General features: G+C 36.6%; 1 protein-coding gene and 1 pseudogene across 1 annotated transcript; both read right to left on the reverse strand.

Annotated features, from left to right (window-relative positions):
- Window positions 1–13,081: 13,081 nt before the first annotated feature.
- LOC108194952 (uncharacterized) lies at window positions 13,082–14,879 on the reverse strand. Its single transcript, XM_017361887.2, has 3 exons — window positions 14,851–14,879; window positions 14,514–14,707; window positions 13,082–13,467 (listed from the first exon to the last, which is right to left on the reverse strand). The coding sequence occupies exons 1-3, from the start codon at window positions 14,877–14,879 to the stop codon at window positions 13,082–13,084; spliced, it is 609 nt and encodes a 202-aa protein (XP_017217376.2).
- A 1,687-nt stretch (window positions 14,880–16,566) lies between these two features.
- On the reverse strand, window positions 16,567–20,274 carry LOC108194293 (protein KINASE OF THE OUTER CHLOROPLAST MEMBRANE 1-like; annotated as a pseudogene).
- Window positions 20,275–26,162: the final 5,888 nt, after the last annotated feature.

A 26,162-nucleotide genomic window follows, 5' to 3' on the forward strand; every position in this document is an offset into this window, starting at 1 on the left:
ATAAATTTAATTAAGTTCATAAAATAAATTTAATTAATTCATAATAAACTCAATTAATAAGTTTAAAATAAATTAAATCAAATTTATAAAATAAACTTATTAAATTTTAAAATATAAATTTATAAGTCCTGGTCCAAAGTTCAGTATCCAACAGATAATCCTTGCTTAGGCCTACGGACAAATTCAGCAACACAAACCGGGACAACATTTCCCCTAATCAAATATCAAAAGCTAGGTTCTTGATTTTCCGTACGATAAGGATCCTGATTTGTATATCAATCAGCCTGGCTCTCATACCAATTGTTAGGTCCAAAGTATCGTCGAAAGGGGGTTGAATACGATACTCAATACAATTTAAAATTCTTTCGAATCTTGCGGATAAACAAATTGCAGTTCTGTCATGGGTTTCGTGTTCCGAATATTTATTGGGTCGGTTTCTGAGGATATGAAAATATTAAACCAACACATAATATTTTCCAAGGTATATCTGTATATTGATAAATACCTCGAAGGTGCTATAAATCAAAACCCGAAGGTTGGCTACAATGGCTACTACTATGACACTCACAAACCCTAGCTTCTAAATATATATATAATACAAAACTAAGCTATGATTTATTTGTGTGTAGTAGTGTGCAAGGCACAAAGCCATTCCACCATAAAGGTGGTGAAGAGTGTGTTTTAATTGTGAGAACACACATGTCAAGTATTTATAGACTTTTCATTAACTAACCTGAAGTTGTGCCAAGAGATATATACATATGTATATATCACAAAGTTGCGCCACTATAGTCTCCACTGTGTCATGACTTAGAGAAATTCTAAGCAAGGAGGAACTTGCGCCTCACAGTGTATAAGTACCCCTGTTCTCTCTCATCAAACTTGCGCCAAACAGAATTCTTTGTAGTACTGTTGTCACTCCTGGTTAGAGAGTTAACCAACTTGCGCTTGTATGCACCACTCTTCTCTCTCCTAAACACAAAGTTGCGCCAGAAGTGTTGTTGCCTGTGCTTCACCCTTCTCTCTCTTCAAACTTGCGCCAACTGTGCTACCAGTGTATCACCATGACTTAGAAAAAAACTAAGTAATGGTGAACTTGCGCCATACAGTGTATAGAGGGTGCATGACTTAGTTTAAAACAAACTAAGTGTGAAGTTGCGCTTGATACAGTGGAGAACTCCACTGTTATCTCTCCTCCCTGCACATGCAAATCCTAGGGTGCCCTATACATCTGACATCATCACATGCATGCATAATATATATAATATAATATATTATGTTGTTATTATATTAATAAATAAAAGTATATATAAATATATACACACATATATATATTATTTATATGAACATATAATAATATATGTACATATATTTAAATATATATAATATATAATTATATGTAAATACAAATGTAAATATATATATAAATATATATAGAGATATATATAGTTATTTATAAATATAAATATATACATAAATATATATAAAAAAAGTATATATAAATATATACATATATATATAATATTTATATAAACATATAGTAATAAATATATACACATATATTTAAATATATTCTCATATATTTAAATATATATAATATACATATAACTATGTGTAAATATAAATATAAATATATATATAAAGATATATATAACTCTCTCTAAATATAGATATTTTTATGCACATAATATAATATATATATACACTTAAATATATAAATGTTTATGTAAAATATAAATACATATATTATATACATATATATTTATTTAAATATATATACATATAAATATACATATACATATGTTTAAAAACATATATACATATATACTATATATTATATTTAATTAAATATACATATATACATATATAATTATATTTGTACATATACAAATATATAAGGGCACACATATAAAAGATATGTCACTTTGGCATAGCTTGCAAGGCTAGGCATTTGGCTTGGCTTGGCTTGGCTTTGGAACAAATGACTTGTTATGACTTGATCAATTCTTCGATTGATAAATACTTTGGAAAACTCTGTATGTGTTGACGCTTAGTGCACTGGTGTGGTTCACAAGCGACTAACACTGAAGTCAAACATTGTACCTTCTTTGTCAGCAAACATTGATCAGTCGGTTCAGGGTTAGTGTATGCTTCAATTGTTGATTGTAAATAACCAACCAAGATATAGAGAAATATCTTGCTTCAGGGGTTGCACTGAAATCTTTCGAGTACTTGGACAACATCTTCATTACTACCACAATCTTGAATACTTCAATCTTTATTCTTCACTGAGGCATGAACATATTAATGAACTTCTTCCAGTGAACTTATTCCTTCAAGACTGTAGATGGCTTCTTCAACCTTTGTCTTCGTATCTTCCGATTCCGGTGCAGGCGTAGTGTTATTTACTTGTCCTGTTCTATTGTTGAGTTATCATCCCTATGTAACAGATAGGGTTGTCTTTACATTTAGACTTACAAGGTTTCAGTAAATGTACATAGATGAGTAAGATGAGATCATTTACTCATGCAGGTTTAATGCATTCACAATTCCAGCTACTTACTTATTTACAATAAATTAGAGTTCCTGCTTATAATCTTATGCACAATTGTTTCCAACACTATCAACACAATGGCAAACAAGTTTACACCATTAGCCAGCATTCAGTCAGGTTTCAATGAAACCAATCTGAAGATCAAAGTTCGTGTAATACGTATGTGGAGGGGTATAACGAAGAAAGGAGAAGAGTTTACATCTTTCAACATTCTACTACTGGACGGCAAGGTCAAATTCTTTGCATCTTTGTTCTTATTATTTATACTACTTGAAAATAAAGTATAGCTTGCTTCATTGCAGAATAGTACGATACACGCTTTCATACCGGCTGTATGTGCTTATGACCTGGAAAGGAAAATCATGCTGGGAACTATTAACATCATCTCAGATTTCACCGTCCAAGCATACAAAGCTACAGAGAGTTTCAAATGTGTTCGTGCTCAGAATCAACTAATCTTCTCACAGGAGACAAAGATTCAACAGCTTGACGAAAAGCAGGCGAAGATCGCAAATGAGTTTTTTGATCTCTATGATCACAGCGAAGTGAAACCTTTTGCAAACCAGACAGCTTATCTTATTGGTTTGGAAATTCCTAATCCATTTTCATATTTCTCTAAATATTTACGTTATAAACATTCTCATCTGCATCATATGTTACAGATATTGTAGGTATTATCACAGATCATGAGATTTTTATCAACAACCTTACCAACAGACATGGAGAGGCACAAGAGCAAGCTAAGTTTGCTATAACTGATGGAAGGTTAAGTCCCAGTACACAATGTATACCTGTAAAGTTAGTTCACTACAATTTGTTCATGCTTTCATTTATATAATCCTGCAGTTCACTGTGGAAAGTCACATTCTGGGATAAGTTTGCAAGGCTGTTTGTAAAGGCTATTTGGGAGAAGCTGGAGACGCCAGTTATTATTATAATTGCTGGATGTAGAGTTCTGAACTGGAATAGTATGTTATCTATCTGAAGTTAGATTCCACTGTAACAAATTTCTTTTTTACAACTGTAGTGTCAGTAATTGACATACTACTCATCCATTTCAGCTGAAGTCATTCTGACAAATGTTGCATCAAGAAAATTCTACCTCAACTACGAACATCACAGTGTCAAGCACCTGAGAAGAATGTGAGTTTCAGGTTAACCATCGTTTGCCAACTTATGAATAACAACTATTTCTCCAGTTTTAGCTAACAAAATATTAACAACAGGCTGAAAGATCCAGATTTTGCCAAAAAGGTCGCCAGAAACACTGTCTCAAGAAAGGCAGACCTTCTAACCGTAGAACAGATTAAGGCGTTGGGTACAGACTTTATTCAGGTGTCCAAATTGAAAAAAAGTCTGAAATACATTTAATTTCTGTTAATTTAGTTTTTATAACACTATTTTCTCACATGCAGAGGAATGTCCTCACACACGTCAACATCATGCATGTTGACGAAAACCAGCCTTGGTATTTGTTTGTCTGCACTTCCTACAATGTAGAAGTTCAACCAGAAAATGGCCTCTACTGTTGTCAACCATGTAAAAGGATTGTTCCGTATCCAGAAATAAGGTAAGCAAAAAAACTTTTTATTATCAAATGTACAAAATGCATCAATTTTAAGTAATTTCTCCAACAGATTTCGCTTGGTCGTGCTAGCCTCAGACGTTACTGGGACAGTTCAAATCATCCTGCATGATCGACAGATACGGACCTTGATTGGAAAAAGAGCCAGACAAGTTGTGCAAGAGGTCAAAAACATATTTCATTCAAATTCATTATAGAACAAAATTTTCTGAGCTAACAAAATCTTTTATCAAACTTTATTGCAGCAAGGCACATCAAAACACTTCCCACGAGACTTCACGCTTATGGCTCCAAAACCATATACAATCAAAATGGAGATCCATGAGACAAACATCACCAGCAAAAATTCATTGTACTGGGCAACAAACATCTGTCATGGATTCAAGCTGGAGGAGACGGAAGTCCCAGTGCAGCAAACGGTTACAACAAACGACGAGCAGGCTACGTCATCAACAATCAATGTGCAAGGTCTGTCTGGCCTCAACTGCAATTCATCAGCCATTACCAAAGATTAAGAACAAGATGTGTCGTCCAATTTTCAGCCCACGTTTTTATGAACTTTTAAATGTTATCGGATAGTTAATGGTTTGTAATGCTTTATTTATTATGTTCAAATATCATATCTACGAACTTTATTCAATTTTCAACGCCAAGCAACGCGGGCTCAAATACTAGTTTTGTATAGAGTTAATTACAGTTTGTAACCCCTAGGATTGCTCCAAACGCACTTAAGATCCTGAACTATCAAACGTGACATAATGCACCCTGAACTTTACATTCTCGTGCAAGTTGTAACCCATAGTCACTATTCCGTCCAAATATGCCGTTAACTTTAACTGTTTGAGAGGTAACAGTGTGTATATTAGTTTCTAACAGCTACTTTACCTCTTGTGACCCCTCAAAAATTATGTATTATATTTTGAAATTATTTCTGAACACATAAAACGATGTAAAAAAATTTAAAATAAGTTTAAAATATGTATCTAGATTTAAAATCTGAAAATTTATTATTATTTTTACATAAACGATGTAACTTATTTTAAAATTTTAAAATAAATACATATTTTAAAAATTAGTTTAATAGTTTTTACATTGTTGTGTGTGTTCAGAAATAATTTCAAAATATAATACATAAACTTTGAGGAGTCACAGGGGGTAAAGTAGCTGTTAGAAACTACTATACACACTGTTACCTCTCAAACAGTTAAAGTTAACGGCATATTTGGACGGAATAGTGACTATGGGTTACAACTTGCACGAGAATGTAAAGTTCAGGGTGCATTATGTCACGTTTGATAGTTCAGGATCTTAAGTGCGTTTGGAGCAATCCTAGGGGTTACAAACTGTAATTAACTCTTTTGTATAATAACTTAATATTTATGTACCGGTTACTCATGAAGATGAAATTTTAAATTGTACAAGATCATGTTGGGTCTTATTTTAACATCCTAAAATGTTGTAAACATTTACCAATATAATGTAATGCTTTCAAAATAGTATAATATCGACAATATATTAATATTTTCTAAATTATTAAATATATTTTAGTTAGATTTTTAATAATTTTGAAAATATGTAATATATAACATGCTTAATAATAAATAATAAATAAATATTGTCCGTACTTGGTAATTTTAGTAGTTGTTTTAATTAATTTTAAATCATTGTATTCCGGTGAACACAATATTTTGCTGTAAATCTTGAATAAAAAAACTGCAATGTCAGTTTATTATGTGAATTGTATCAATGAACAAATATTTCAAAAATGCAAATATTAACTATCATTTCCTTTTAAAATTTATGCTTAATGCTTACAGTAGGTCGTAGCATGTAGGTTACATATAAACCAATCTCTCTCATTATCTTTTCCTGTCTAAAGCTGCCAGCAACAAACTAACAATTCAGCATGGCTAAGTACTGAATATTAGTTTGCAGCACCGAATGAACTATGATACATCATGCTTTGTTACTTGCTGGCATGAAACTTTGTAACAGTTTCAGGTGGTTTCACTGGCACCTTAAGTATTTATACTCTTGTTTGTAGACATGAATTTACAACTTCTATTTGATCCGTTCACTGATGTAACTTCATCTACCCCTACATTAGAAGCCAATTTCATATTTATTCGCTTGGATTTAGATTTTAAATCCACTTCCTTCTCATCAACAAAAGAGAGGAATGTCTGCAGACGTGCTGAATGTGAGCTGCCACCAGGTGAGCCAGGCTCCTCAGGCAGATGTCGCGTGAACTTATGCATAATAATTGCAAAACATATAATCAGAGCTAGCACACATGCCAATCCACATACTACAAAAAGACCAGAGAAGCTTTTCAATTCTATCAAGGAGAACAAATTACAGATGACTTATTAAGGGTTGGAAGAAGAAAGCAATGAGAAGTTTAAGACGAAGACTGTTAATATAAATATGTATGACTTATCTCAGAATCTAATACACACAGTTAATGTATTAAACTTACATATCCAATTTAAGAATATATATATATATAAATGGTGTTTCTGTTGAGGAAGATATTGGCCAACTATTTGCTTCACACCCATCAGCAACAAAATAGAGTTTCTTTACAACAAAGTCGACTTGAAAGGTCACTGATACAGAGAAATTAAGCATTATCAATCTCACTTGATGTTTGTGTGGCACCAGAAATAAACCTGGGTGTTAAAACTTATTCTCCCATGAAAACCATTAAATGCTGAGAATGCATTAACATTAAAATTGACAAAACTGGTCATATACCTATGAAACACAGACCAATATCTTGAGTGAATATAATATGACCTGAATACTGTGATTTGCCAGAAAGAGGATCTAACGAAATAATTTACATACAAACACCTTATAGGAGGAATCTGAAGTTTACCATGAAGGTAAGTTCACCATCACGCGTCGAAGGAGAATCAGGTCCCAAAGATATGCGCTTACAGCCTGTTTGTATATAAAACTGATATCAAAATCTCTCCGATATTCAAACAAAAACACACCAAAAGAAATCAGATATAATTCACATGAATAATTTACATACCTCAAGTCTGAGTAGCTTGTGTTATGTTGGAACATACTTCAAGTTAAAATTTACATGAATAATTTGGAAAAAACCACCAAATCACATACCTCTGAAAAGTGTTTGATGACTACTCTGTGTCAACTAACTCGCAGAGTTTTGTGTCTGATCTGAACCGTGTGTCCTGCAATCTCCTGTAGAATAATTTTGATGCTTGGGGAAATCAAGGCACGTCAGGTAAAATTCACTACGGACTCTGGAGAATACCATGTGTTTGAGGCAGTTGTCTAAATACATGACTCTGATCAAAGGGCTGCTTGGTGTAGCACGTGTGTTTGCAGAACCTAACATCACAGTCATAACATCATAGTCACATAATAGTTGGTAGAAATATCTATTCTCAATCTTGTGTAAAGAATGTACTGAGCTAAGAGTATTTGTACCTGAACCATGTGTGGACTGGGAGAGTTGTTGGCGGTTCATATTGGCAGGATTGGGAATTTGAAATCGCGAAACTGGCACAGTCTTGTTATATGCGACGGAGAAGGTCCATAATGCGAAGATCGCCTCCGCTGTGCTGAGAATACCCCAAAACACTCAGTCAGTGCACTGGACAGAAAACATATCAGGATTATGCTGTCATGCTTACCAGTAAGAATGGAAGAAGGAGAAACCACACCCAATGGGATGCGCTTACACCTGTTCGTAAAAATGTCACAAATACAGGTCAGAACTGATACAACAAATGCTTGTAAACAGACGTCCACAAATGCCACATACAGAAATAACCAAGAGAAGTTGAAAACTAACCAGAATCCATGGCCACCGTTAGTTTCAAATCTCGGAATGTGAAGAAAGCACAGCACAGAGGAGATATTCGTCGTCACCAGTTAACGATGAATTGAAGTCGATAAAGGAAACTAAAGGTGAGCACGATACCTGTAGCAATGTCAAGATCACACATAGTAACAAAAACAGAGCGTGCCGTTAGGTGTGGCAGACGAACCTTTTCCATTGATCAGAGGATTCTTCATTGAAACAACGGCTCCTTTATCCTGCATCAAAAATGAAACGGGAGAGGAAAACAGATCAAAATGAAAACGTGGGCCATTAACTACCCAATTTGAATGTCTGCAAATCAAATCACACGGCTAAATTATAGGAACAGATTGATAACTGCATCTCTTGAAGACCCAAAGAATGGTTCCACCCGAATTGAAACGGGTCATTCCGGATCCTTTCGAAAAAGCACTGTACTGAAGCCGGGTACGACCCATCGCAATCTGGAGTATCCATCGAAGGGCAAACGGACAGAAATAGTGTTTGTTTTGTATGGACTGCTAAAGATGAGCAAGGGTAATTTAAGTCAATATCCAAATCCTTTGACTAGTTGATATTGTAAAGCATAATGTAACGTAAATGTAATTACGATAACTCAACACAACAAAAGACAGGAAACAATACGTAAGTATAATACAGGAATCTACAGGTTGGAGATTCGATACGAACAGACAAAGACAATCAAGATATCTGAGACGAGCATCAGTCCACTGGAAGAAGTTCATTAACATGTTCAAGCCTCGGTGAAGAATAAAGAACAATCAGTTTCTGCTATCAAGATTGCCTGAAGATCAAGTATCAAAGACCAGAAGATTTCAGTATACTCAATTTGATTATTTATAATCAAGTTTATCGAAGCAACATCTAACCCGGAATGACTGATCAAGTATATTATCAAGCAAAGGATTCAAAGGATTACTTCAGTTCGAGTCGTTCGTGAACCAGACCAGTGCACAGGACGTCAGGACATACGAAAGTGTTCAGTGGATTCGATCAACGAATTAATTGATCAAGTCAATCGAACTGTTCAGAAAGAGTCATCAAAGAATCTAGTTAATATATATATATACATATGTATATCATTAATTGTGAATTACTTGAATTAAAATAATTCAAGTAATTAATTAAAAACAATTAATAATATATGTATATATGTGTACATATAACTCTTGGCGCAAGTTTAACTTTTGGAAATGTTTCTAAGTGATTTATCACTCTACAATGAAAGGAGGCGCAACCCTTGACTAAGTCAAGGTGCGACCTCAAGTCAACTCTCCAGTCTAAGGAGAGATAACAGTGCACACTGTAGAGCACGGCGCAAGTTCAAGAAACTTGAAATATTTCTAAGTTAAGCTGAGTGTACAACAGTTGAGCAACTCCACTTGGAGCGCAACATTTGACCAAGTCAAATGTTGCGACTCCATGTCATTCTCTGTGGCGCAAGGTTGTGTATTCTGAAAATAGTTTAAGTCTTGCTACAGGGGGGGTTACTAGCGCAAACTTTGACCAGGAGGCGCCAAGTTTGACTCTCACAATTGAAGACACTGGAATATACATATAAGTATATATGGAGCGCAACTTAGCTATACATATATTCATATATATATATGTATATGAAAGTGGCGCCAATCTCCTGTGTTCTTTGGAGATAGATTTATTTTTATAAATCGAATCCGTCCAGGACGAACTCAAGTCGTCCAGGACGAACTCGTTAACCATGGTTAGTTGTTGGAAAGCCTATAAATAGAGGTTGATGTTTTCATTTGAAAATAACTACACACTTTGTAAGTGCACACACTATACACATTCTCGAGAGTTAAAATAGAAGATCGTTTTTATCGAGAGTTTGTAATAGAGTGATTGTAGTCTCTGCAGCCGACACTTGTGTTGGAATTTGTAGCACCCGAGGATTATTTCTAATACAAGAATATTCCCCGACTTGCTGGAGTTATTTATTTACGATTGATTTAACATGGACTGAAACAATATTATCCGCAATTAAATTAAATCGAAGAAATTGGTAAGACGTATTCAACCCCCCCTTCTACGTATGATTGGACCTAACAATTGGTATCAGAGCTTAGCTGATCGATATACAGATCGGAGATCCGCAACCAATCTGAAAAGCTAGCTGTCCGTACAATCGTAATTTTATCTGATAACAATGTCGACACACAAGTTAGGAATCAAAGTACCTCCATTTGACAAGGATGACTACAACAACTGGAAGATGAAGATGTTGCTGTACATCAGAGTTGCTAATCCCATGTTCATTGGGATTCTGGAAAATGGTCCGTTTGTGCCTATGAAGATTATTCCTGAATCTGTTGAAAATGGTGTTCGTATTCCACAGAAGTCTGTTCCCAAAGAGAAAAGTGAATACACTGACACTGATAAGGAATATGTTGCACATGACCATAATCTGCAACTCATAATTGTTGAATCAATGACCAAGACAATGACACATCTGATACTAAGTCTGAAAACTTCAAAGCAGATGTGGGACACTATTGAGGCATTGATGGAGGGATCTGAAGAAGTCAGGGAAAATAGATACGATATGCTAATTGCCAGATATGAAGCATTTCAGGCAATACCTGGAGAGAACATTTCTCAAATCTATGAAAGGTTCATGCTGTTGTTGAATGAACTCACCCTGCATGGAAAGACTTATCCACAGAAAGAGATTAACAGAAAGTTCTCATTTGTGATGCCACCCCATCTAGTTGTAAAGACAGAGACCATCCGGGAAAGAAGCGACTTCAGAACTATGACTTTGGAAAAGCTGTTTGGAAAACTGAAGACGTTTGAGATGGAACTTGAACAAAGAAAGATTATATATGGTGGTGGATCAACAGAATCCAAGAGTATAGCCTTACAGAAGACCACTGCACTTATTGCTGATCAACCATACTTTGGTTATCAACAATTAGTTGAATATGGTATCAATGATCACACTGTTGCTCAGAGTGATTGTTCATCCATCAAAGCTGACCATCCTTCTACCAATACTGAGATTGTAGAAGCTGAGATTGATGAAGTTTCTAGAGAACCGGAGGATGAGTTCTACACTCAGGAAGAGCTGGAGCAGCTGGAAGATAAGTCAATGGCTTATATGGCTGCAAGGTTCAAGCATATCAAGTTCAGGAAGAACCCCCGGTACAAGAAAGCTTCAGGGAACAAGTTTCAGGGTAAAGGAGGATACTCAGGGTCAGGGTCAAAGAGTTCTGGCAGTTTCAAACCAAACATGTATGACAAGAGCAAGGTCAGATGCTACAACTGCAATGACTTAGGGCACTTTGCAACAGAGTGCAGGAAACCCAAAGCGGCTCCTGTCAGAAGCAACTCATATGATAAGAAGAATTCTTATGAGGATCTGAAGAAAGAGAATGAGAAGCTAAAAGCTAAGTTGGAAGCAATGGTGGCCAAGCACAAAGGAAGGGCTTACATTGCTGAGGGAAAAAGCTGGGATGACACAGATTCTGATGATGAACCTGTTCAGAGCAATTATGCATTTGCATTAATGGCTGACACTGTCGAGGAATCTCCATCTCAGGTATCTCCTGAAATTTCTGTTGATGACATGACTACTGCTGATTATAAAAAGACTATAAATGAACTAGGTCAAGAGATGTATAACTTGCACACTAGTTTATTAGCTTTAGAATCAGACAACTGTAGTCTTTCTATAAAGATAGCTAAACTTGAATAAAGAGTAGATGAAATAGCTTTAGAGAAACTCATGAACACTAACCTTAAAGATAGAATTGAATATCTAGAGAATAAGGAGAAGTGTAGTGCAGAAATTGAGGAGTCCCTTAGGTCTCAGATTGTTGACCTAGAAACTAAGCTTAGGGCCTATCGGAATTCTGCTTTTCTACAGAAAGAGATCTTGGATAGTCAAAGGGTTGATAAGAAGATTGCTATTGGCTTTGACTATAGTTCTTTGGAAAGTTCTAAAAGAAAGAAGAGAAAAGAGAATGAAGGTATATTTGTTTCAGCAGGAACTGAGAATGCTCCTGAAGGAACAAATGTACCTAAAATTCTGAAGAACACCAAGACCCCTATCTTTAGAAAGGCACAAACAGAACCTCTGATAGAAGAAGACCTTGTCATCAAGGAAGAGTTGAAAAATGAGGAAGTTGTTAAGCCTCAAGTAAAACAGGAATCACATGATGTACCTTCTAATTCCCAAGTCAGAGATGACTCAGATAAAACTGGATTAGGAAGTACTAGTTCCAACAAAAAGAAGAACAACAGGAATGGCAAGATAGATCCTAAGAACACCAACTCTAGGAATTCTTATGCTAGAAAGGTTTGTAATAACTGCAATTCTACTAATCATCTTACTCATGCATGTAAAGTGATTAAAGTAGACAATTCTGTTTGTAGCATGCCTAATACTGTTAACATGAATGCTGTTCATTTGCCATGTGGTAGAGTAGGTTGCATGCTATGTGCTATGAATATGTTGTCTGCATGTTTTACCATGTTGAATGCATCTTTTTCTGCACCATCTGCCATAAATATGAATATGCCTGCACCTTCTGTTGCCCCTGTGGCAAAGACTGCTAGTCCTTCTAAGAAGAAGGAAACTCCCAACTCCAAGTCTAAAAGCACTTCTGCTAAGACTAAAAAGGAGAAGAGTCCAGTCACCCCTGAACAAGCACATGTTAAACCAGTTTCTATTGATAATCCTGTTTCTACTAAATCACCTGGACCCAAGAACGTCTGGGTACCAAAGAAAGTTTAATCCATTTGTGAATGCAGGGCACATGAAGGAAAAGTAAAGTTGTGTGGGTTCTTGATAGTGGTTGTTCAAGACACATGACTGGAGAAAAGTCCCTGCTCACAGATGTGGTGATGAGAACCGGCCCAATTGTAATCTTTGGAGATGACAGCAAAGGATTTACAACAGGATATGGTAAGCTGAAAGTTGGAAATGTCATCATTGAAGATATCTCTCTGGTAAAAGGACTCAAGCACAACTTACTGAGTATCAGTCAGTTCTGTGACAAAGGATACGACGTAATCTTTCAGAAGGAAGTTTGCTTAATCCAGAACCGGAAGAACAAGGATCTTACTCATCAATCACGGCTTCCTCAATTCGTACATCATGGGTTAGTTTTGATAGGACCAGCCCAGTTGTCTTGGACTTGGACAAGGAAGGTAATGAGTGTGACAGTGAGCGGAGGAGGTCCAAAAAGGAAGAGGGCCTCCAATCACCAAGCCAGGACAAAGCAGCAAGTTCATTTGGTGGAGTCGATTTTGGCATCAGAAGTTTAGACAGGTCCTCCAGGTGTGTTGGGACGACGCCTCTACTATATTGAGCATGAAAATGTTTCATTTGTTCCTCAATAAAATCATCAAGATCCATACTTGCCTTCATTTGTTTCTCTCGCCCTGCTGCAATACTCTTTTGCTTTTGGAACCAAGATCTGTACTTCCGGATTGAGAGATCTTCACCTGGTTCAACCATTACGGTTTCTGAGAACTTCACAGATTACAATAACGTGCCTACTCAATTTCAACATGAAGTTCACCTAACATAACAACTTCTTCACTGGCTACTATAACATAACCCCCCCCCCCCCCCCCGAAAAAAAATATACTTAAATCATATCTTCATCACTATGAAAAACCTGTATCCTTTTCAGTATCTACATATAATGGTGTAATTTAAGTTATAACAACTAACAGACTCATATATAGTCTGAACTCAAGTCATTTTCTCTGTAAACAAGTTGTTCACTGACTTGTAATCAAGAAACACACTTGTTTACTCACCATATTTACAAATTTGATGTTCATAACAGTAATGTACACATGTAACAACACAATTCCACAAGGATGGAACTACATAAATTCGTGATTCTCCAATGGTCGTATCAAACTGCATGATCAAAACAGTGGAATCTCAAGAATCAAAGCCTAAAACCTCTGATTCACAAAAGTTACGGAATTTTGAAAATGCCCAGAAGTCAGGAACATGAACTTTGATACAATCATTACTAAACCCCAAAAACTATCAAGGGTTTCAAGAACCCATCCTAAAGCAAGATCAAGCAATCAAGAAACTAAAATCTTTCTAAAGTTCATATCTTTAAAGGGTCCTGGTCCCTGACAACCGTGTGTCAGGGACCGTTTATATAACACACACTACCAGGGCCGTCGGATTTCTATTTGAAGGGTCCAGATTGAAGCATTTTTTTTTACCGGTCCGCTATAATTTTCCGCGGATCGGAGCTTTTCCCTTCCGCGGATAATCCGCGGAAGGGAAAAGCTCCGATCCGCGGAAAATTATAGCGGATCGGTAAAAAAAAAAGCTTTCATCTCCACCATTAAAATACAGATCTAAGGGCTCTGAAGTTGTGTGTTAGATAAGGGTTCTGTAACAATCGATTGTTACAGACCAAAACCCATCTTTAAAAACCCATTTAACCAAGAAACAACAATAACCGATTAAATGATGCAAATACACACATATACCCATACATATACATATACATTACCTCCATGATTTGAGTCTGAACTCTTCTTGTGCAGGCTTATGCAACCAACAAGATGAGCTACATCATCTCCTTCTTGTTCTTCTTTTTCTTGCACTTCAACAACTTCTTCTTGTTCAAGTTTCAAAGAGTGAGCGCTATTTATAGCAGTGCTATACTCTCTTTCCTCTACATTTTCCAAGTCTATGAAACGCCTCCTGCATTGAAAAATCAAGAAACAGAGTATAAATTTTGTTCTTGATGAGTGATAAAAGGGAAGATCAAATAAGGGTTGTGCATGAAATCAAAGAATGTAGATAATTAGGATGATAGGAAGGGATGGATTGTTAGAACAACTTACGTTATGTGCTGAGAGAAAGCCCTTTCCATTTTACTGCTTTTGCTGCTGATTTCTTGATCTTTCTTCCTTCTGTTTTTGTTTGATTCAGAACGGACTCGCAAAAACAGTGTAAAATGAACTAAACTTTTCTGGGTCTGACAATTGGTGTGTCCCGGCTGTTGGATCGATGATCTAATGGCTGGGACAAAAGGAAAATTTTTTAGGTATCCGTCGAAAATAACCGCGGACCGCGTGTTTTTTACGCGGACACACAGAGGTATCCACGGAAACAAACTTAAAACAAGAAAAATGTCTAAAAAAACATACGTTGTCTAAGTAGCATTTTATATTTTTGTTAAATAAATTAAATTTAAATATATTTTATATAACACAAAGAATAAATAATACTTATAATATATAATATGTGACAAGAATAAAAATTATATATTAATTATTCACAAAAAAATTAGTCAATGAATAAAAAAAACTTAAAAGAATAAGAATTAAATTTATAATAAAATACTAACATAAGAATGTATAGGTAATAATGATAATTTTAATAATAATCGACTAACTATTAAAAGTATATAAACAAAGAATTCTAAACATATAATATAAAATAAAATCAATTGTTATTTATTCAAAATAAAATTAGTTTAATGAGAATAATCATCTAAATCTATAAATTTAAAAGTAGAGTATAATTTTTATTTTTATGGAGTAGGAGAGATCTAGGGTTTTGGCAGTTAATAGATGTGTCTTCTGTGTTGTCCGCTTATATACTCCTGTGTGTCCGCGTAAAAAACACGCGGAAAGATTTTGTGTCCGCCGTTATTTATAGCGGATACCTAAAAAATTTTCCTTTTGTCCCAGCCGTCCAATGGCTGGGACACAGTGTGTTGTGTCAGGGAACAGGATTGTCAGGAACATGACCCAACTTTTTTTGCTTTTAATCTCTTGTGTGGTTAATAAAATTAGAGCTGTTTAACGAACCGAGCTGTTCGCGAACAAGCTCGAGCTCGGCTCGTTAAGAGCTCGTTCGGCTCGGCTCGTTAAATTAACGAGCTCGAGCTCGAACACAAAAAATTGTTCGTTAAGAAAACGAGCTCGAGCCGAGCTTTTAGTATGTTCGGCTCGAGCTCGGCTCGAACTCGTTCGGCTCGAGCTCGGCTCGTTAAAGCTCGAAAAAAAAGAATATTTTCATAATAATTTCGTAATATATATATGTTATTGAACGCCGAATTCAACATATAATATATCAAATCGATCATGAGAATATCAACTATAATATGGTACCATCAAAACATACTAAAAATTTTATTTGGCTTGCTATTTTAAGAGTAAAGTAGCGGTTTGGCCTTATTTTTCTCTAGCTCGGCTCGGCTCGGCTCGACTCGACTCGGCTCGTATTTGTTCGTGAACAAGCTCGTGTTCGGCTCGTTAGTTATCGAGCTCGAGCTTGAACACACTTTTTTGTTCGATAAGAAAGCTCGGCTCGGCTCGGTTCGATAAGAAAAAATTTAAAGCTCGGCTCGACTCGGTCAAAACTCGGCTCGGCTCGGTTCGTGAACAGCCCTAAATAAAATAGAGGCCTCAAACAATTAGTCTAATTAAGTTATTAAATAAAATAATAACAAAAAAAGAAAAAGAGGCAATTAACTTGTTTATATATAAGTTCGCCTAACAAATATTTAATAATTAACTTGTTCAGTGTATTTTGGCAAAACCCTCAACCCAGGTGAGAATATCATTTTATTCAAGTGTAGACTGCCTTGAACATTTTTAAAGGCGGCAAAACTTCAGGGAGAACTAGCAAGCATTTGTGTTATAAGTTTTCACGAGAATAATTACTGAATAGGAGACCTAATACAAACACACTGTACAAAGATATATACACACCATATTAACACTGAAGAACTTCGTACATTGTCTGTGGGTAGAGTACATTAACATTAAGTTTATCTGCCAGGACTGTACAAGAGTGACACAAGTCACCTAGCAGTAGCAGTAGGACCTTCTCCAAAGAGAATGTTGGCTACTGGAGGTGAAAGCCATGAAGAATTGGCAGCAGTTTGGGCGTCTTGAGCATGGTCATCACGATGAATTTGAGTGTGACCTCTCTTCTTTTTTCCTGCACCCATACTTTTCCCAACAAAGATACCAAACTTCATAGCAGTAAAGAGGCTGAATGCAATGGTTAGTGGCCGAGCTGCCCAGTGATAATCCTCAATATGCTGGTATTTCCCCACTAGCCCAGGATAGGTATCAAAAGTAACGGTCTCTACATCAGCTGGATCAGCCAAAAAGCTGTTTGGTTCATTTCCAAACACAAACCTTCCAGGGAACCTCACAACAAGGCACCCATTTGGATGTATCTGTGAAATCCTCCCAGTAGCCCATGTACCTCCGTTTTTACGAGGCCATTCAAAGCATGGAGTGAAGAGATTTGCCTTCAACCTCACAAAATTTCCAACAAAATATGGCTCTGCTATCTGAAGCTTAGAAGAATGTCCTTCCCAAAGAGTCTCCAGCCCTAGAAAACCAACTGCAGTATTACCATCACGATGTATTGAATGTATAATACCAATAGATGAGTGCTTGTTAGTTGCCTCCATCAATCGCACCCAATCACCAACAGCCAAACCAGTTGTGACCCTCTCTAGGGTTGACACATTTATCCTCAGTGGATCGTGCACCCTAGGAACACGCACCAGAACAAGTCCATCTCTATCAGTGTCCTTCTCCAAGCCAACTACAGTCCCCTCGGGAACAACCATGGTTTGCGGCTTGCAAGAGTCCGGTGCTTTCCTTGAGCGTACTGTGTCACCCACTTGAAGAAGATCCTTTGAGAGGAACCATGTGGAAAAGCACTTGCCACTTAACTTCTCAGGGACCTTTCTGCTTTCCAGACTAATCCATTCACCATCACTGTAAACAGCATTCTGTGAACTGCAAATTCACCAAGCATATAAATTCAGGTTTTGTGGTTTAATGTTAGAGGGTATTTAAGTAGTGCGAAATAAGTATTAGAGTAAGAATAGAGTGAGGGGAATGTTGATGTGTTCTATGTTCTGCATTCAAGTAGTGTAAAATAAGTATTAGGACAAGAATAGAGTGAGGGGAATGTTTGTGTTCTCTATGTTCTTTGTTCATTTACCATTGTTAAGAGCTATGCTTCCCAGGACACTTTACCTGGCCAAGAGAGTGACATATTTAAAAATATATTATATATCTGGCCGCACATAACTTGGAAAGAAAAAAAGATACATGACAGCAAATAATTTACTTCTTTGGTTAAGACTAGTAAAAGTTATGGTCCAACTTGTAAAAGAGATGTAGTGGTCTGACTTTTAAGGCAGATGTAAGAAGGTTAATGTGGAAAGAAAATAACCTCTTAAATGCATGAAGAATATCTGCCATCAAAGGACGATTGCATAGATCATACTCAAAACAACCAATAATGACATTCTCAACTGCAGGGGGGGAGACCGGCTGGAATTAGTGGTTTTTCTTGCTTCATCACGACTGATTGATAAATCTCTTCAGCAGATTTCCCAAACCAGGGCTGAATTCCGGTTAACATCTCCACAATGCTGCATCCAAAACCCCAAGTATCAGTATCAAAGGTTATTGGCCCTCTTACTTCTGGTTCCCATTGTTCTGGAGCCATGTAGTTGGGTGTTCCAAGTCGGATAGCGAAATTTGAATCAGGCAGTGGAATTCCCATAAGTAGATATGGAATTCCGAAGTCTCCAATAACTGCTTGGTCATGGTCATCAATGAGGAAATTAGTTGGCTTAATATTCAGAACCAGAACGCCTAGTGAGTGCAATTCTTGGATTCCTATTGCCAACCCAATTCCATACCTGACAACATCCATATTTTCTAAGAATTAGCCACACATTCCTCAAAAACTTGAAACCTATGGTAAATAAAAAGCAACTTGTATATATTACCTTAAAACATCAGGCAGCAACAACTTCCCTCCCTTTAGCCGGGTGATTTGGTCGCCAACTGATCCCTCGTAAAATTTAACGACAGATCTGATAAGGAGTTTGCATTAAATTGGTTACATCATGCAGCGAAATAGCGAATAATACAAAGTATTAATTAGGAAATTGTTTAAAACGACGTGTGCACCTTCCCAGATATTATATAGAGATACCATGCAACCAACATACACCTTGAAGTTGGCGAGACTTTATAAATATCTCCTCAAACTTGTTCAGAAATTTTTGCATGTGCTCCTCCTTAACCGGATGTAACATCTTAACAGCCACTTCATGATACCTATCATATATATTCGTCAGATGACTGGTGATGTGTTGCTAACCAGACATCACCAAACGGTCCACGGCCAATCCTATGCTTAAGTTTCAATGTTGCAGGATCTATCCAAGGAGTAGCTTGATTCGGTGTAGCTACAACAGTCCTAAGATGATCAGGATCGCCTTCATAGAGCTCATAATCAAAAGAAGCCGGTTGTTGCGCTTGTGCAATACTCTCTGCCATTTTCCTCCTGAATGTTATATGTACTGTAAATAGATCATGCTATGATAACAGTAAAAATCTCGGCTACAATAATCACTAAGGAGAAAGAAAGTATTCTCTCCAGCATTGCAACACAAATACAATATTTAACATAACAAGACTCACATACGGTATATTTATTTTTGTTTGCCAGGCAAAAAAAACTAATTTACAACAATCAAAGCAAAAATCGCAATAAGTAACAATATCTGTACTACGAACTACACACTGCCAAGTACCGACGTACTTAAATCAAAGCAAAAGAAACCCGTATATGGTATATCTAATTTGAAGTACAAGACTACAAGGTCTGGGACTCCTCCGGTCTTCCCTATGGGAAGTGCGCGGTAGCGGTTTCATAGAATTTTTCAAGAAAAATCGCGTAAAGTAAACAAAAATGAATAAATCCCTCCCACATCTCCAAATTCGAATGACAAAATAATCTGTCAGAAGACAGTGGAAAATTTAGTACCCCATACTTACAGTTGTAATCAGCGTTCCAAACTCAACAAGTGTTTAATTTACACACCAAGAACTAGAAACGCAAATTAGGTTTGTAGAGAGATTGAATCATATATACTTGCAGCATATTTACCTTACACTTAAAACAAATTAAAATTCATTGAGAAGATCTAATTTACAACAGCAAGAATAGTATTATTAAAACTTAATAAAATAATAACCACTTAATTTCATGAAAAAATACATAACAACGTACAAGAGAGTTGGGTAAATAGATTATGAACAACGAAGAAACCCTAAATCAGAGGAGGCTTACCTCGTGAGATGGGGGAGTTGACAAATAGTGGAAAACTGATAAAGCTATGATCACTGTTATCACTAATTCCACAGAGAAGAAGACTTAACAGAGAAGATTAGGGAGAGAATTTAGAGAGAAAGAGATGGAGAGACTGTTTTCAACATTTTCATTCATAACCAACTTGTGCAGCATGATCTCAGTTTTATACATTTGAGCAAGTGCATATCGAACTCTAACCGAATTAATTGGCCTGTTTTTACTAAAATAACCCTGTTACAACAGCGTTGCTGTAACATATCTTCCTGCCTCTTGAAGACTTGTCCTCAAGTCATTAGTAATAAGGAAATTCTGGGAATTGCTGAACAAAAGCAGTAGCCACTTCCCAAGTAGCTTCAGTGTTAGTTTGTGGCTTTGACTTAGCCATTCATTTTGAATTAACCTATAAAATAGGTTTACGTTGAAACAAATAGATAGTATTATGTGATAAGTGGATAAGTGGCTAACGTGATGAGGCGGTTGCTGAAAGGACGGAAAGGAGGTTGTGAATAGCCTCAATAAATAGCTGATGCGCAATCTTCTTGGAGTCCTAAAGCAATATACATATATTTATCTGGTTTACATTTATATTCATCGGTGGTGGGGTGTTCAATCTTCTTTCATTGGTATCAGAGCTAGGGTTTTAAGGTGAGAGAACTGAAGGTGTCGCTAGGGTTTCACGTAGCTGGGTGTTTACTGGCGTCTAATCATATACTTTTATTTATTTGTGCTAGCTAATTCTTTTCATTCATTTGGTCTGATACAAAGAAATGGCGAGCAAATTGATTGCATCGGAACTGGCCAAAATAGAGAGGCTCAATGGCACCAACTATGATATGTGGAGCCGGAAAATTCGATATGGATTAATCCATGACAATCTAGAGAGTGCAATTGAAGAGGCTGCACCAAAATTGGGAAAAGAAGCTACTGATGCTGAAAAGAAAGAATTTGACACATGGAAGCTGTGTGACAAGAAAGCCAAAAGCCTCATGCTGATGTTTATGGATGATAATCTCATTAAAGTTTTTGAGGTCTACACTACTACAAAAGATATGTGGGATGCAATCAAAGAAAAGTATGACACCACTTCTGAGGTGAATGTGCAGCTCCTTCTGCACAGGTACAACACTTGCAAAATGAAGGAAAATGAAAATGTTATTCATCACTGCAACAAAATGATTGTGATGGCCAAGGACTTGGCAGCTGCTGGTAATGAACTTTCAGAAAATATGCAGATTGCTGGGATATTAAACAGTTTGCCTCGCTCTTTGGACATGGTTGCAACAACTCTAAGGCACAGTGGAAAAATTAATAAGGTTGATGATCTTCCAAGTGCACTTGCCGTGGAGCAAGACTTGGTGAATAGCAGAAAAGAGCCAGAGCTGAATATTGTGCAAGAAGATGAATCTAACATTGCTCGTGGGTATCCAAAAAAATCACCACAAAAATCAAAACAGAATTGGTCCCTCAAAAGGGAAGAACTTCAAGCCACAAAAGTGGCAGAAGAAGGTTCCACAAGGTGCTTGCTACACTTGTGGGAAGTATGGCCATTTTAAGGCTAATTGTACCCAAAAGCAAGGAAACAAGGGTGGTGACAAACGCCCAGAAAAAGGTGGCCCACAAAATTATGAGTTTGTGGGAGTGATTGAATACAACGCTGCACATGTTGCTACCGACGTTAGTGGTTGGTGGATTGACTCTGGTGCTACCCACCATATTTCCAAAACCAAAGATGGGCTCACTGAATTCACTGAATTGAAAAAAAGGGGAAAAGAGAGTTTTCATGGGCAACAACACTTATCTTGAAGTGGTTGGAATTGGCACCTATAAATTGGATGTCGGGAACAGTATCATGGTACTCAAGAATGTGTTGTATGCTCCGGGAATGAGAAGAAACTTGATTTCAGTTCATGCACTGACAAAGAATGGCTTGGAGGTCCGATTCTATAATGGTAGAGTTTCTATTGGTAGGGACAAGAAAGTGTTTGCTATGGGAAGGCTTGAACCTGATCATGAATTGTTCAAGCTTCCAGTTGTAATCGATAATGAAATGAATAAGAATGCTATTTCCGATTACTCTTTGTCTTATAATATATGCATGTATGACATGTGGCATTATAGATTGGGACATCCAGGAATAAATAAAATGGAACAAATAATAAAAGAAAATTTGTTACCAAGAATGGAAGTGAATAAATCACCTTGTGAACATTGCATAAAAGGAAAAATAACAAGAAAACCTTTTAAAGAAGGACAAAGAGCTACAGAACTCTTGGGTTTGATACATTCATACATTTGTGGTCCATTGAGTTACAAAACTCATGCTAATAAAGAATATTATATAACATTCATTGATGATTATTCAAAATATTGTTATGTGTATCTTATATCGAGAAAATCTGAAGCTTTTGAATGCTTTAAGAGATATAAGACATAAGTTGAAAAACAACTTGGAAAAGACATTAAAGTCTTAAGAACTGATAGAGGGGGAGAATACAATTCTACAGAATTTGACAACTATTGTCAAGAACACGGAATAATAAGACATAAGACTATGTCATTTACACCACAACAAAATGGGGTGGCAGAAAGAAAAAATAGAACATTATTAAATGTTGTGAGATGTTTGTTGTCTCATTCGGGACTAACAAAAAGATTTTGGGGAGATGCATTGCTTACTGCAAATTATACATTAAATAGAATTCCCACAAAATCTGTTGAGTCAACCCCTTATGAAATATGGACTGGAAGAAAACCAGATTTAAGTGAAATGAGAAAATGGGGATGCATTGCACATGTAATGATCCCTTATCAAAATAGAGACAAGTTGGATTTCAGAACTTTGAAGTGTAACTTCATTGGTTATTCGGAACCATCTAAAGGTTATGTATTCTATAACAAGGAAAAAGGAATGATGGAAAGTAGAGATGCTACTTTCTTGGAAAATTCTGAAGAACAAGAGAATATTATAGAAGAACAAAATCCTTTGTCAATAATAGATGATGATCATGATACAGAAGAGTTGCCTCGTGATAACACGATTGGTGAAAATGAGCCAAATAGTATCATTGGTGTTAAGAGAACAAGAGAACCGCTTGCATGGATGGATGACTATTATGTGTACAATATTGAGGCGTCTTGTTTCTCAGTAGACATGGAAATATTTGGCTGATGGATCTATTGATAAATACAAGGCTAGATTGGTTGCAAAGGGGTACACCCAAAAATCGGGAATCGATTATCAAGAAACATATTCTCCGGTGGCGAAGTTTGCATCAATACGTATGATATTGGCTATAGTTGCTTGTCTTGATTTGGAACTTTTCCAAATGGATGTAAAGACTGCTTTTCTTAATGGAGATCTAAGGGAAGAGATTTACATGGATCAACCTGAAGGTTTTCAGGTTGAGGGTTGTGAAGACAAAGTTTATAAGTTGAAAAAGACATTATATGGACTTAGACAATCGTCTAGAGAATGGAATCTCAAATTTAATAATACTATGATTCAACTTGGTTTCATATCTAACAAATTAGATAGATGTGTTTACACTTTGAAAAGTGGGAGCTCATTTGCGATATTGTCATTGTATGTGGATGACATATTATTGGCTGGAAATGACATCGAGATGTTGAATAAAATCAAGTTGGAACTTGGTAGTGAATTTGAGATGGAAGACATGGGTGAGGCGTCATATGTTCTAGGAATTGAAATCATAAGAGATAGAAAAAATTGAACATTGAGCGTAAATCAAGAAAGGTATCTTCGTAAAGTGCTTAATCGTTTTGGGATGCAGAATTGCAGTCCGGCGCCAACTCCATTAGTAATGGGGAAACGATTAACAAAGAATAAAGATCTCGAAGAGGGACAAGAATTACTAGACAAACCATATGCAGAAGCAGTTGGAAGCTTAATGTATGCTATGTTGTGCACAAGACCTGATTTGGCATATCCGGTTAGTCTAGTTAGCAGATACCAAAGTAATCCTAGTCAAGCTCATTGGGAAGCTGTTAAGAGGATTATGAAGTACTTGAAAGGTACATTGCATCACAAGTTGGTTTATAGAGCGGACGCGCTTGATATTATTGGTTACTCCGATGCTGATTTAGGAGGAGATAAAGATGATGGAAAGTCGACTTCTGGTCACCTGTTTATTTTAGGTGGAGCTGCTGTATGTTGGGGCAGTAAGAAATACACACAAGAAGCTGAGTATATAGCTTGTAGTATGGCTGCTACTCATGCTGTCTGGATAAGACGTTTCTTATTGGATTTAAATCTCAATTTAATGAACGGGCCCATTGAGATTTATTGTGATAATACATCAGCAATTGATTTGATTTACAGTGGTGCAAACAGTTCGAAAGGACAACATATAGAAATACAATATCATTATATTCATGATATAGTAGTGGAAAAGGAAGAGGTCAAAGTGACTTATATTCCTACTACTGATATACTTGCGGATTCTTTGACAAAAGCAATTCCAGCCGAGACATTTATCAAACATGTTAGTTTGATGGGGTTAAGAAATACTTGAGATAGATCGCACGAAAAGTGGGAGTATAATATGATGTGTGTAAACATTTCAAAATCTTGGCTAAGCAGCCAAGTGGGAGATGTTAGTTTGTGGCTTTGACTTAGCCATGCATTTTGAATTAACCTATAAAATAGGTTTACGTTGAAACAAATAGATAGTATTATGTGATAAGTGGATAAGTGGCTAACGTGATGAGGCGGTTGCTGAAAGGACGGAAAGGAGGTTGTGAATAGCCTCAATAAATAGCTGATGCGCAAGCTTCAGAAGAACATAACAAAATACAGTATACAATCTTCTTGGAGTCCTAAAGCAATATACATATATTAATCTGGTTTACATTTATATTCATCGGTGGTGGGGTGTTCAGTCTTCTTTCATTCAGTGACTGGCAACCCCTCCCATTGCACCAAAAATTGGACCTCAGCAGCATTATGAACCTTCTGAACTCTCCTCTCCAAAATAGCTTGAGGCACTCGAAGTTTTGTTGCTGATTCTTTAAATATAGGCAAGGTAACAGTGAAAGGAAGGTCACCATGAAAAGCTTTGAGTTGAGACACATGAAAAACATCATGTATACACAACTGATGGAGGAAATTTCAATTTGTAAGCCACCTTCCCAATCTTAGCAATGATCTGGAATGGACCATAAAATTTTGCAGAGAGCTTATGATTAGCTCTAGATTGCACAGTATGTTGCCTATAAGGTTGAAGTTTCAACCAGACCCAATCATTTACTGAAAAATTCTGGTCTGATCTCTTCTTATCAGCTTGACTCTTTATCCTTTCATGAGCCTTATTTAAATGACCCTTAAGATCAATCAAAATCTGTTCCCTCCTTTGCAAACTTCTATCAACGTCATCATTTAAAACTTCTCCAGGTAGATAAGGCAAATGTAATGGAGGGGGTTGGCCATACACCACCTCATAAGGTGTCATCTTAATAGAATTGTGGAAGTGAGTATTGTACCACCATTCCGATAGTGGAAGCCAAGAGCTCCAATCCTTCTCATTTGTGCCGCACATACACCTTAAGTAATTTTCAAGGCACCTGTTTACCACCTCTGTTTGACCATCAGTAGCAGGGTGATAAGCAGATGAGAGTAAAAATTCAGTGCCATGAATGGAGAACAAAGTTTGCCAAAAAATGCTGAGGAAAACACTGTCTCTGTCACTTACTATAGACCTAGGCCACCCATGGAGTTTAAAAACATTGTCTAAATAGACTTGAGCCACTCCCACTGCAGTGTAAGGATGAGCCAGTGACATGAAATGGGCATATTTGCTCAACCTGTCAACTACTACAAATATGACAGATTTACCTTGGGATTTAGGCAATCCTGTGATGAAATCCATAGAAATATCTGTTCAAACTTCATTTGGGATTCGTAAAGGCTGAAGCAACCCAGGATATGCAGCCAAATCAGCTTTGTTTCTTTGACAAACTTGGCATTTTTGGATGAACTGTGTTACCT

The sequence above is a fragment of the Daucus carota genome, chromosome 7 (assembly GCF_001625215.2).
Source record: "Daucus carota subsp. sativus chromosome 7, DH1 v3.0, whole genome shotgun sequence".
Lineage (NCBI taxonomy): Eukaryota > Viridiplantae > Streptophyta > Magnoliopsida > Apiales > Apiaceae > Daucus > Daucus carota.